At 34.3% G+C, this 15291-nt stretch overlaps 1 protein-coding gene across 1 annotated transcript in view; it reads left to right on the forward strand.

The window, feature by feature from the left end:
* The window catches only part of LOC140437407 (juvenile hormone esterase-like), a 70533-nt gene extending 55702 nt beyond the window's left edge, over positions 1–14831 (forward strand). Inside the window, exon 11 of the mRNA XM_072526919.1 lies at positions 14575–14831. Coding sequence (XP_072383020.1) covers positions 14575–14746 — 172 coding nt within the window. The 3' untranslated portion in view covers positions 14747–14831. The remainder of the gene's footprint in view (positions 1–14574) is intronic.
* Positions 14832–15291: the final 460 nt, after the last annotated feature.

Genomic DNA, 15291 nt, shown 5'->3' on the forward strand with positions numbered 1-15291 from the left:
AAGAAGATATTCTACTAATTGGAGATTTTAACAGGCACATAGGAAAGGATTATGAAGATATAGTGGGACGATTCGGAGAAGACGAAATTAGAAACGACAATGGAAGTCGGCTAATCGAAATATGTCGAGAATACGATTTAGCCATAACCAACACAAGATTCCAGCATAAAACATACATAGATACACATGGGAAGAACCTAGTAGAAACCAAAGATCAATTATTGATTTAATAATAGCAAGAAAAGCCAGCAAAACAATAATACAAGATGTAAGAGTATACAGGCAAGCAGAATGTGCAAGTAACCACCGATTAGTGCTAGGAAAATTCATATACACGGGAAGACGACAAAAAGACAATATCCAGAAAGATAAGGAGATGCAAAAAATCGCAAATACGAGGTATAAAGTAGAACTTCTGCAACAATTTAGTACTCGAACACTATATCAGAATAGGCTACAGAATATGCTACAGATGAACGAAGAATGGACCCCAACAGAAATGTATCAACACCTAAAGGAAAAAATAAATAAAGTGGCAAATGAAGTGCTGGGTATTGAACAACATAAGAATACAGATTTGGAGAAATACAGCGACGGCTTAGAAGAGATGATCAAAAGAAAAAAAAGTACATTTCATAAATGGCTAAACGACAAAACCCCAGGAACACGGGGAGAATATGTTACCCTTAGACAACAAGTTAAACAATGAATAAAGCTCGAGAAAAACGAATACTGGGAGAGAATGTGCAGAGACATAGACAACACGATAGGGTATAACAGATCAACGGAAGCATGGAAAAAAATAAAAAACATCAGAAGTAATAAACGAAGTAAAAATACCATACAGATAATTACATCAAAAGAGTGGACAAAGCATTACACAAAATTATTGCAGTAGAATAGGCCGGAGTATATCTCATACGACCCTGTGACAATAATAACTGAGGAAGCAGAAATCACAGAGGAAGATATAAATAAAGCACTAAAGAAATCCAAAAACAATAAAGCACAAATATTCCAACTCAACTCATTAATATCATAAAAGAAACACTTAAAGTACAAAGCAAAATTCGAATTCAAAACGAACTAACAGATTTAATTCATGTGAGAACGGGCCTACGACAGGGAGATGCCCTATCCTGTATTCTATTCAACATCACATTAGAGAAAATAATTAGGGAGTCAAAAGTCAACACCAGAGGAACAATAATAACAAAAAGTGTACAAATATTGGCATTTGCAGATGATGTTGATATCATAGCCAGAAGCGAAAGAGAGATGATAGAAGCATTTAATGCGATAGAAAGAGCGGCAAAAAACAGTGGCCTAAACATTAATGAAATAAAAACCAAATACATGAAGGTCAGTAAATTGACAGGCCAAAGAAACCTACAGAATCTGACAATAGGAGACTATAACATCGAAAGCGTGAAAAATTTTACATACCTAGGTTCACTAGTTACCGCAGATAACAATGTCAGTGAAGAAGTTAAGAGAAGAATACATATCGCTAATAAAACATATAATGGACTAATTAAACATCTAAGATCTAACAACATCACAAGAAACACCAAATGCAAAATATACAAAACCCTGATAAAACCGGTCCTTGTATATGGATCAGAGACATGGACACTATCGAAAAGCGATGAAAAACTATTAGGCAGATTTGAACGAAAAATCCTGAGACACATATATAAGGGGGTAAAGGAAAATGACATATGGCGCAGAAGATATAACTTTGAACTGTACACAGCATACAACGAACCCGAGATCATAACATCCATAAAGATCGGACGTCTGCGCTGGATGGGCCATGTTGAACGAATGTTGGAAACTGAAACACCAAAACATATTATGAGACAAACACCAGTAGGAAGAAGGTCAAAGGGAAGACCCAAACTTAGATACATGGAACAAGTGGAACAAGATCTGAAAACACTTAAGATTACCAACTGGAAAAACAAAACAAGGAACAGAACAGAATGGCGGAAAATCCTAGAACAAGCCAGGACCCAGAAAGGGTTGTCGAGCTACTGATGATGATGATGATGATTGAAAAGAACAAAGAAAAAAACATTGAAACACCTATGACCTTTATCGACTTAGAGAAAGCATACGATAGCGTGCCCAGGAAACAAGTATAAGAAGCGTGCCCAGGAAACAAGAAATGGGTGAATATAACACAAAGACTGTATAAAAAAACACAAGTGCAAATAAAGTTAGGTAATGAAATAACAAAAACAATCACCGCAACAAAAGGCCTCAAACAGGGATGTGGTCTCTTACCTACACTTTTTAACATATATATATATATATATATATATATATATATATATATATATATATATATATATATATATAGATCAGGCTTTGAAAAGATGGTATAGAAAATGCGGAACAATGGGCATACCAGTACAAGAGAATATATTACATTTACTACTTTTCGCAGATGATCAAGTCATTTTTGCACAAGACAGGGAGGATATGGAATATATGATAAGGAAATTAAAGGAAGAATATGAACTTTGGGGACTCAAGATAAATATGTGCAAGACTGAATACTTATGTATTGGACCCTAGGTTGCAGATTTGAACTTAAGTTTAGAAGAAGAGACTATTAAGAGTTGTAAGTCTTTTAAGTATTTAGGGTCAATGATTAGCCGAGATGGTACTTGTATGAAAGATATAGAAATGAAAATAGCACGGGGAAAACAAGCCACAAGAGCACTTCATGGAGTAATATGGAACAACACTCTAACTAAAGAAAACAAAAGGAGGATCTTTCAAAGCATAGTGATGAATATTACCCTATATGGAGCGGAAGTATGGCCAATGACAACAACAATACGAAATAAAATAAGAACAGTTAAACTGGACTTTATGAGAAGATGTCTACAAATCACAAGAGCGGATAGAATAAGAACGGAGGAAATATGGAACAGAATGGAAGTAAAATGCTCAATTACAAAAAAGTTGGAAAACAGAGCCCTGCAGTGGTACGGGCATGTACAAAGAATGCCAGAGCATAGGTGGCCGAAAAGAATATTAAACTGGGACCCGCCGAGAAGAAGACGGAGAGGAAGACCTGCCACAAGAGGGAAAACATACGTCGGAAATGCTATGATAGATAGAGACCTCAGAGAAGGTGACTGGGAGAATAGAGTGCTGTGGAGGACGAAAACGGCGAACTCATAATGGGAAAAGCCGAAGAAGAAGAAGAAGAAGAAAAATAGTGAATATCTAATTATCAAAAAATAAAAAAATAAAATCACAGAACCCAATTACAATTTTTATGAAAAAATATATGTACCGATCCCTGTAATCTCTACTATTACAAGAAATATTACTGATACAAGAACTATTAACAATAGAAGTATTATTCACTATGACCCGAGTTATTTTTTTTTGTAATTTATTAAAGAAGCTAATATATTTTTATTAAAAATGTATAATAATAGACAAACTAACATTTTTTTTAACCCAAAAACTTATTAACTAACAAAAAAAATATGTGTTACATAAAAGTAACACTAGGTCATAATGGGTTAATATTATGTTTATATGGGATTAAGCCACAATTATTGATTGTAATAAAAATCACATTTTTAACTAACTAATGTTTGACGTTTCGATTTCCACTCCGGAAATCGTTTTCAAAAAATATTATCATACAAATTCTGTGAAATGTATAACCAAAGTTCTTGTTATTGGTTATGTCATTTCAAAATTGACATGCTTGACCCCGATCTTGTAGGTCAAGCTCTCAGTGTAACAGCATGTAATAGCTGAACAAAATTTAAGGATGGTGTTTTTACCCTCGGAATATCAAATTTTGACTGTTTTGTTTTTATGTGGACAAATTCTAATGTAATTATAAGTTCGAATTGTTTCTAATTCTCTGTGTTCGATTCTTCTCGATCGACGATGATAAAAAATTTGAGGAGTAAAATATAGTTTTATTGACAGCTACTAAATTATTACACTATAGTTGCTGTTGAGGTAAAAATAGACTGCGTACCAAACTATTCCCGAAGCTATATTTATTATTCGCTATTGCGACCTCATTCTTCTTCTTTAAGTGCCATCTCCGCGACGAAGGTTGGCAATCATCCTAGCTATTCTGACCTTCGAGTCAGCTGCTTTGAACAATTGCCTTAAGCTGCAACCAAACCACTCTCTCAGGTTCTTCAACCAGGAAACGCGTCTTCTTCCTACGCTTCTCCTACCCTCTACTTTTCCTTGAAGTATGAGTCTCAAGATGTTGTATCTTTCGCCTCTCATCGCATGTCCGAGATATTGCAATTTCCTTTCTTTTATTGCATTTACCATTTCACTCTTTCTGACTATTCTCCTTAACACTTCTGTATTCGTGACTCTATCTACCCATGGGATCCTTAACAATCTTCTAAATGTCCACATTTCAAACGCGTTAAGTCGATTTATTGTATTCCGGTTTAATTTCCATAATTCAGTTCCATAGTAGAGTACACTGTGTAAATAACATTTAATTAGCCTTATTCTGAGGGCCAATGTCAGATCTTTGCTGCATAAAATCTTTTTTATTTTCACGAAGTTGTCACATGCTTTTTCAATTCTGACTCTAATTTCTGCAGTATAATCGTTATTTTCTGTTACTGTCGTTCCCAAGTAAGTATATCTTTTTACTCTCTCAATCTGCTGTCCGCCTACCGTTAATATTTCGTTTGTATTGTTGTTCTTGCTAATTCATGAATTTGGTTTTTTTGATGTTAAAAGAGAGTCCGTATTCTCCACTATATCTTATTATTTTGTTCATTATTCTTTCTAAGTCTTCCAAGTTTTCGGCTATTATGACTGTATCGTCGGCATACCTAATTTTGTTAATTAAACTTCCGTTCACTTTTATGCCGTTCACTTTTATATCTCGTTTACCAAAGCTTCTTGTATGATTTCTTTAGAATAAGCATTAAACAATAATGGCGACAGTATGCAACCTTGCCTGACCCCTCTCCTTATCTCCACCTCTTCTGACACTTCTCTTCCAATTTTCACATTTGATCGTTGGCTGTAGTATAAATTTGATATCAATGTTACATCCCTCACATTCAGATTCTTGTTTATGAGTACTTCTCTAAGTAAGTCGGGTATGTTTTACCTTATCGAATGCCTTGTTGTAGTCTATAAAGCATACATAAAGATCTCGATTAACATCCAAACATCTTTGGGTCAGCACGTTAAAAGAAAATAGTGCGTCACTTGTGCCCACTCCATTCCGAAATCCGAACTGGGAATCACTAATATCCATCTCTAGCTTAGCGTGTATTCTATTATGGATGATTTTTAGCAGCGTTTTTAAGCTATATGACATTAGACTGATCGTTCGATAATCACTACATTCTTTGGCATTTACTTTCTTTGGTAGACAAATACATGTTGATGTCAGCATTTTACGTGGAATGATTCCTGTGGAATAGATTGTGTTTAGTAGTTGGACTAAATGATCTATGTTTTTTTCATTGACCAGTTTTAGCAATTCACTTGGTATTTCACCTGGACCAGCAGTTTTATTATTTTTCATGCACTTTACCGCATGCATAACTTTTGACTTTGTTATTTCGGGTCCCTCGTCTTTACTCTGATTATATTCATATATATTTTCCTGTCTCTGGTCATGGAATAATTCCTCTATGTATTCTTTTCATCTTCCTAATTTTTGCTCTGTCTCCACTAAAATGGTTCCTTGTTTGTCCAATAGTACCTCCAATATTACTTCGCTATTGCTGCTATATTCTTGTTGTTAACTTCTTCTTTTAGTATTGGTAACCACAGTCTGCTACATTCTGCTAATAGGTTTGCTACACATTTTTCTTCGTTGAGTAGGATGAGGAATGCTTTTTTGACTTTTCTTTTTTTATGTTTGTTTCTTTCATGATTATTGATGCATCTTTCCATTGTAGTCTGTTCTCGTTGTCCTAGGCATGTTTGCATATCTAAGATTTCTCGAAGTCTCTGTTCTTGATGTATGTTTAATGCTCGTTTATCCTGACAATTAGTGGTCTTGCGGTTTCTCCCACGTAGAGATTGTTTACAGTGTATTTTATAGATGCAATTTTTTGATTTTTCTTGTGTGTTACTGGGTTTGGTTTTGGATAGGATAGATCTCAGTATGTTGGTTGTTTTTTTCTAATAAGCCCTTTACATCTGGTACTGTTGGTATCTTTAAGTCCTTTCTTGTGAGTGTTTCTGGATTGCTTGTGGTGTTATGTTGTTTCTCTACTTAACCTTGTGGAATTCTTTGTTTATAAGGCAATGATTAGTCAATTTTAGTCAGGACCTTTATCAGGTTTTTTCTTTCTGAAATACATTTTTACTAGAGTAGGTGCTTTGGGCCCTATCATATAAGCATTTAATAATTCCTTTTTTGATGTTTATGTTGTAGTTGGAGTCGCAATTTAAATATCTGTTGGTGTATTGGCAAGGACATAGCTACCGCCGTATCAGTCGTATCAATTATACGGGGCTCCGACATACAGGGGGGACATGTCAAAACAAAAATTAAAAAAAAATATTCCACAATTTCATTATTAGGTCATATTGTCATCCTTCTAAAGTGAGGCGTTTAATCCCAATACAAAGACTAATTGTACTTGTCATAATAGTCTTACTCGATTTGGTTTGGACGACTATACCGCGAAATAAGAACGCCTTATAGATTTATTACAGAAGATGTCTAAATCCTGGCAATAAACTCTGCTAAGCAGCCCTTTTAGCGGTTTCATTAGCGGGTTTTTCTTGCCCGGTTTTCCACCTGATTCATAACAATTCAAATTCATTTTTCGACTTTGGTTTATTAGAATTTATTTCAATTTGTACAGTCGATTTAGAATGTTTAAATTTTGAAAATATTGTAAAGTTGTAAAAAAAATTAGTCAAAGAAAAGGAGAGTATCTCAGTCGAGCTATGAAAAGAAAAATAAAACAAAAAAAGGAAGAACTTTAGAAGATGCCCAAAATTTCTTTATTTTTCCATCAAACATATTCCCAAAGTAATTTGGATCACAGTAGTAAATACTAGGTTTCTATCTACTGGTGTAACAATTCGCATCCAGTTTCATATGTAACTTATTGTAGGGCTTTACAGCATAATTACATTACAGTAAAGTAAAAGGGTCCTTGTGATAAAAAAAAATATTTTATTATAACATAAATTTTATTCTTAGATTTTCCTGTACCGCGTAGTTTGCCAGAGGTTCCAAAAATTTAAAAGATCACGACGAAAATCCAAATAAGAGTAAAGAATTTCTTAATATCTCTTCATCAGATCAAGGAAATTTTGGTAGCAATCTCACCGAATATAAACAAAAATTATTTTTAAATTGGGTTTATTTAAACCACAAGGGCCGTTTTCAAAGGATCCACAAACAAAGCAAGCTTTTTGAATTTGTTGCTATTTCTACTTAAATACTGCTGGTACCTATAACAATTTTAAGGCTGTGGCTGTGTTATTATAATATTTTGAAAAAACCATATTATTTTTCTTTTGGTTGTTAGTAGATTGTTTATTAAAAGAAACATTGTTATCAAACATTGTTTTGAACGTACAAAATATGGAAAAGTAAGAAAAATAGCATATAGAAAATTAAACATTAACTAATAACTAATAAAGATATTTACTTAAACGTAGTTCCTTCAAAGTTGTAGTGAAATGTCACCGTCGAATTTTTTCGAGATTTAGAGAATTTGGTAAGTCTGGCATGAATAATTAATTTTTCGCAGGTTTCTGTATCCTCTATTTGAGGAAAATAAAATTTATTAGAATTTCCCCTACGCCGCAAATATGTGACAAAATATTCAGAATCAGATATTTTTTCAACCACATTTCCAACATAATAAACCACTGTTGTTTTCAGTTCAAATTTTACTAATATGAAAGTGTCTTTTATGAGTTCCTCGCCAGATTCAAAAGATGCAAGACTTTCATTGTCATCCGAGTCGTCACAAAAAATACTCACTTCCGATTCACTGCTAGAGCTGTCATTAAAAACTTTTTTTTTAATTTTCTGGATTTTTGCTTTCTTTGCTTGTTCATCCCTATTGGTTAAGAATTTTTGCTTCTTTCTTAGATTACTGTCCTCTTTTCGGATTTCACTTTTTCTTTTATTTTTTTTCATTTTCTATTTCTTCCTATCGCTGTTTGCTTTAATTTTTCTTTTTTTATCTTGACGTTTTTCAACTATTGGGAAAGGTCTTACATATTCAGGACTTAGAAACCAGACTTAGAAAACAGACTCAGCCACTCATTTAAGGAAACAGAGAATTTACTCTTAAAAGACCCATATACTCCCACATCAATTGGTTGGAGTTTATGGGAAGTATGCGGAGGAAACGAAAGCATTACTATTCCATGATCTCACGCATAAAGTATTGCGTCTAGACTAGTGTGCGACTCATGGTTGTCCAGCAGCAATAATATTTTATTGTCCTTATCGTGTGTTTGGTTGACAACGTGCCATAGAGTTTTAATAAAAAGGTCGTTAGTATTCCACCCAGACTTATTTCCAAATCCTACACTTAAAGACGGTGCCTCATATAAATAGTCTTCGATATTTCTTACCCTGGGAAATATGTAAATCGGTGGTAATGCGTTTCCTATGGCGTTTATAACCCTGACAACCGTTACAAGTTCTTCTCTTTCGGCTGACGATACTAGACTGATTTGCTTCTTACCCTTTGGTGCTACAATTTTGGGAGGGGGTAGGACTGTTGTTACACCTGTTTCGTCCAAGTTAAAGATTCGATCAGGGCTAAAATTATATTTTTGTAACACTGTCGTAATTTTGGAAAAATTCCACTCTTGTTTTATTAAATCCGAGACCTCTTGCCAAACTCGTGCTTTCCGGTTTTCTTAATGATAAATCAGAGTGCCTTTTCAAAAAGCCAAGTAGCAAATCTCTTCCTGCCTTTTTATTTATATCCCAGCTCCCTGGATATTTGCAATTTGGTAAAATCTTCGCGTAGTCAAAAACCATTGATCTTATTTGTTCGTAGGTTAAGCCATAATTCATATTAGAACGTTGCTTTATGTAATCCACTAGCATGTCTTCTTGTAAGGAAGAAAATACACTTCTTGAAGCGCACTTGCCCAAAAAACATATATTTATTCATCTATGAGAAACAAGTACATCAAAAAAATATTTAAAACACAATAACAATCAACTAACCTACTATTGCATTTTCGGTCTCGTATCCATAATCGTCACACTTTTGTAAAAACTCTTCAACCGTCATTGTTCTTAATATTTTTTTCATGCGAGATTGCAAAAGTTTGTCTTTTTAAAATAAACGTTCTTGCTGCCTCTATTTGGGACATATTTCTTGAAAAGATATTTTGTAGAGCATCTTTTATGCGCTGCTCACTTATATTTGCTCGATCTGTTTTATTTTGGTACTTTCTTACCATCTGCAATACAAAAAAATATCAAAATAATCACTAAAACTACTACTAAATTAGTGTGGGGCACAATCGTCCACTGCCGAATCTACCCCGTTAGGCCGGTCGAAAGTATCTCACCCGACTTTGCAAGCATGAAAAATTTATTGTGACCTTCTAGTCAAAGTTATGTATGTAGAGTTTATGTTGATGCATATTCTGAAACTAGAGATTTTCAACGTAATAATTTTTACAAAAATATGTGAACAGCAACTATTTAAATCACATAAAATATATATTTTTTTAAAAACTTACCTTTAGCTTAAAAAAAACACACTTAAAAACAAAGCAAATATTTGGACGCTGTTTATTGCAGAAATACCAACAACTAAAGTGAAGATGGATTGTTGCCACATTTCTAGCTACAATTCGGCGCGCAATTCTGCTTATTTAAAATTTTATTTGCAGTGGCTGAATCTGCCCCCAGGCCGAATGTGCTCCCCCTACTGTTCGGCATGGATTAACGGTGTTTCTGTTGAAACAGTTTCACGCAAAACTGTGAAACAGAAACGGTGAAACAGAAGCAGTTTCACGCAAAGCAACACGTAAATTACCTGGGAGTGATGTTGCACTAGAATGGAAAGTGGGGGAGCACGTGCGGGAGGTAACCCGGAAGGCTGCGAATAGGGCTGCTGTATTGGAGAGGGTAATGCCCAACACAATGTTGTACAATCGATCGTTCTCTATGCGGCACCAGTTTAGAGTGGGGCGGTAGAGATGACGACTTACAGGAAGCTTATGACCTGAGTGAATAGAAGAAGTCTATTGCTAGTGATATACACCTACAGGACTGTGTCTGAGGCAGCCTTGTGGCCCATCACTGGACACATTCCGCTGTATGTGTTGGCAGTGGAAAGAAACTATTTGAGAGAAGAGAGCTAGACCTTACTATGGCCGAGAGCAGAAAGGAAAGGGAAAGGTCAATTGAAAGATGACAAGAAAAATGGAGCAACACGGAGGATAAAATCCCGAACATAAGAGATTGGGTGGACTGTGGTCAAAGGCGACTGTATTATTTCCAAACGCAGGTACTAACGCAGGACAAGTGTTTTAGAATGTACCTTTGTAGGCTTGAAAAGGCTAACACGGATGAATTTCTATACTGCGGACACTTGGATACTGTGACACATACGATGTTAGCGTGGAACAGATGGAAAGTAGACTGGATAGAATGGAAAGAGAGATATGTGTGAACTTTGTTTCAGTGACAGCAATTATTGAGAAAATGATTGAAAATAAACCAGGTTGGACTAGTATATACAACTGTAATTATTCGTGCAGTGATCAAGAAGAAAAAAGAGGAAAAAGGACAGTTGGACTAACGGCAAAGGTAAGCGGGAAAGATGCTGTACCTTAAGGTAATACGTTTTAATAGGACGCGAAAAGTGAGTTAGACTGTGGGGAAGAAATAAAAGTTCGGCTGAGCGTGATGCCGTACTAGGAGCGATGAGGGTCTTTCACGTGCAACCTGGAGCGAAATTTTTTTTAAAAAGCCTGTTTTTTGGACCAAAAAAGAGGACACGGAAAAAAGGGGCAGGTAGCTTTCTTGCTGATAGTCTGTGGATACATTAAGGTATTACTTCGGAAGTAATGCCTGCCTTACAGCGGTCATTCATTTTCCGGATCGCTGGATGACAGAGGAGGGTCTGGTTTAATAGGTATTGTGTCTTTTTTTGTGATTAGCACATATTATAAAAGATGTGAGTTATTATTTTCTTGGCCCATGCTAAGTTTTATTGATTCTTTTCTATTGTTAATGTCCATCAGAAATTTATTCAGTGCTTCTGGCCCTTCAGTCCAAATGAAGAATACATCATCTGCATATATCTACCATATTGTATGTTGTTTGTCTTGTTTATGTTACATGTTATGTTAGAAATTTACCATAAATATATCTGCTAATAATACATATAGGATACGGATAAATAAGGATGAGCCTATGAGTTATCCGAAATTTTGCATATATAAATATTTATCTAGTTGAAAATAAATGTTATCTGTGCAAAATGTTAGTAGCTCCATGATAGGTGATAAATTCTGTATGGTTTGTGTTGACAGTGTATAATCCCTTTCTAAGTTGCCTATTATTGTTTTTAATGTTTTCTCCAATGATTCAGTAAAAAGATTAGTAATATCAAAACTAACTAGCCAATTGGTAGAATTGTAATTTATTTCCTGTAGTTTTTGTAAAAAATGTTGTGGCTTTTTAATGAAAGATGTAAATTTTTGAAACTCTATGTACGTGTGGTGTTCTGGTGTAATCTGGTGTTAATGTTCTTTTTGGCAGTCTGTCAGGTATTCCTTAATTTTTTGCTTTGTTTTATATACAGTGTGGAAACCACTTATGGAATAAAATTGTTTGTGTCTTTATTATAAAAAATAATAAAAAACTCTGGGACACGTTAACTTTTAAATTTAAATGTGCTCTTTTTAAACATAAATTTAAATGTACAGGATGATCCGCGTAAATCTGGCACAGTCCATAATCCTTATTTTTAATGAAACACCCTGTATATTTTTATATTTTTAAAAGATTCTTAACAACCTGATTTCAACGAACTATATCATGTGGTGTCTATAATGGATAATACAAAGTGTCAGTATATTGGGGAAAATGTCTGTGTAGTAACCGTGTTAACATTTTTTGTCACGAATAGGTAAAAACTGTCTAGATAGTCTGCTAATTAAACTAAATCGGTAAATAATGCAGATTTTTATCAATCAGTTGTTGGTGTGTTGACACTTTACATTAAAATAATAAATTCCTAATTAAAAGCTAATTTCTTGCAGAAATAAAAATGAAATATTTAATTGAGACCCACCGAATTGAGATTTTAATGATGATCGGTTACGGGGAGAATTGTAGAAGTCAAGTTGAAGTAGCAAACTTATTTAATCAGAGGTATCATCAGTTGCCTAATATTGAACAAAGTACTGTGTCTAAAATGTATGCACAATTCAGAGAACATGGACATGTAAAACCATGAAAAAGAAAACCGAACTTTATTCAAGATGAGGTAAAAGTGGATATTTTGTTAAGTGTCACAGAGCATCCAACGTCAAGTTCAACGTCAAATTGCACGTCAAAATAATGTGAGTTACACAACTGTCCTAAGGTATCTTAATGAAGAAAAACTTTATCCACATAAATTGATTTTTGTGCAGGAGCTAACAGAAGACGATCCAGATCGTAGAATGGATTTCTGCGAAAGAATGATGAATAAAATTAACACAAATGAAATAGCTATTGGCACGTCTTTTTTCTGATGAATCAACATTTACATTGAACGAAAGTAAACCGACAAAACTGTAGATATTGGTCAGCGGAGAATCCTCATTATATGCGTGAGACACACACTCAGTATCCTCAAAAGCTGACCGTTTGGGCAGGTATTATAGGAGGTCATATTATTGGTTCTATATTTGTAGATGGTAATTTAAGAGCAAAAAATATTTAAGCATGCTAAGAGTCGATGTTCTTCCTCAGTTGGCTAACTTATATCCCAATCCAATAGATCCGACCCTACCGCATGGAACTGTCTGGTTTCAGCAGGACGGTGCAACATTCCATTATGCTCTATGGTGAGAAATTACTTAAATGAAATCGTCTTCAATATCTTCTCCAATGCATTTTTTTATTGTAAAGTCATGTTTTAAAGATATTTTTACAAATTTTGCGCTCTAGGATGTACTAAAAAATAGAACAACAACTTGGTGACACACAGTTTGGATTCCACAATAGCCTTGGAACAAGAGAAGCACTATTTAGTATTCAGGTTATGGTACAGATATGCAGAGATGTCGGACATCCAGTTTATATGTGTTTTATTAACTTTGAGAATGTCTTTGATCGAGTAAAACATACTGAAATAATAGCCATTCTTCAGCAGGTAGGTATTGATGATAAAGACCTACGCATTATTAAAAATGTTAAAAATTAAAAATGAAGAAACTGTTATGTGGAAACAATATTACTTTAAGTCTGAAAATTAGATTAGTGAGATGTTATGTGTTCTTTTCTCTTTTGTATGGTGTCGAAGGTTGGACTTTGACTTATACACTTCTCAAGAAACTGCAAGCCTTTGCAATCTGGGTGTATCGGAGAATCCTACAAATAAGTTGGGTGGATAGAGTTCGTAACGAAGTTGTTTTGCATCGGATGGGAAAAGTTACGGAAGTCGTCGAAACAGTTAAAAATCGCAAACTTGAATATTTTAGCCATGCTATGCGCCACCCAGAGAGATATAATATACTCCATTTAATAATACAAGGCAAGGTAGACGGAAGAAGAGGGCCATATCGAAGAAGAACGTCATGGCTTAGAAACATGAGAGATTGGTTTAATAGATCCTCTAGCAGAACCAACTAGCATTGAAGACCTCAAAGAATGGATAACTACAGAAATACGGAATATTTCACGGAATATTATATTATTCATAACAGACCCTACATGATATGGTTCGTTGAGATCAGGTTGTTAAGGAGCTTTTAAAAACATAAAAATATACAGGGTGTTTCTTTAAAATACAGATTATGGACTATGCCAGACTTGCGTGGATCACATTCAAATTTGTGTTTAAAAAGCGCACATTTAAATTTAAAAGTTAAGGTATCTCAACGTTTTTTATTATTTTCTAAAATAAGGACACAAACAATTTTATTCCATAAGTGGTTTCCACACTTTTGTTTTTCGGTGATTTGGTTTGGTTGTTTTTTACATACATTTCCCAGAAACTGCATAATAATCTGTTTTAAAAACGATTTCCGGAGTGGAAATCGACACGTTAAACATTTGTTAGTTAAAAATGTGATTTTCTATAACCTAATACGAAATTCTCCATATAAAATAAATTTTGTATCCAGATATGGATACTCTGGTATGTAGGAGAGCTACTTTAATGTATCCATCGATGGATACTTGGTAGCGAATAGGTAAATTGTAACTAACTCCTTGTTTCTCCCTCAATTAATATTTACAATTGATTCATACAATTCATTACTCAAACTCTCTGTTTGACTTAAGAAAATTAATGTCCTGTCGTTTTATTGTTGGAGTCGTATACAGAAAACAAAAATATTTGATATCTATATTTTTTATTTTAGAAACCCTACACCATTTCATGATGGCAGCATTATGTGGCCTGAAGTAGAACCAAAAAAATTACAATATCTAAATATCAATGAAACCTTGGAGATAAGAACTAATCCAAGAAACTTTCTGGAAGTAAAAGAAACACGAGACAGATGTATAATAGAACCATATACAATATATTAAATTTTAAGGTTGTAATTAATATACAGCTCTATCTATTTTAATTTTTACTTTATTAGTATAGGTACAATAAAAACTTGTAGTTGATTGCTATTTGTATTTGAAATATTTGGGAAGAAATTTTTTAAACAAAGTTTAAAACTCACCTTTTTTGATCCGTAAAATATTTTTTAGGTTTAATGTATCATTGTAAAAACCAAAGGTCACCTGTTAGTTTTCTCTAACGCTAACAGTTTTTGAGATATAAGCGATTTATATATATAATAACGGATTTATTACGGCTGTCGCCGCTTCTCCGCCCCCAATTTCCATCTTTTTCTGTCATATGCAGTTGCCTCTTCTAAGTCTCTTGCCGCCATTGCTTCATCAATATCGTTGCGCCAACTTCTCCGTGGTCGTCCTCTCTTTCTTCTTTCAGGAGGGATCCATTCCAGTACTCTCCTAGGCCATCTCCATAAGCGATTTAAAATTTGCAAAATACAAAGATACGCATTTTCGAGGATTGAAAACTGATATGTAAATTATTATTTTTAAGATTGTTAAGTGTC

This window comes from Diabrotica undecimpunctata, chromosome 3 (genome assembly GCF_040954645.1).
Source record: "Diabrotica undecimpunctata isolate CICGRU chromosome 3, icDiaUnde3, whole genome shotgun sequence".
Lineage (NCBI taxonomy): Eukaryota > Metazoa > Arthropoda > Insecta > Coleoptera > Chrysomelidae > Diabrotica > Diabrotica undecimpunctata.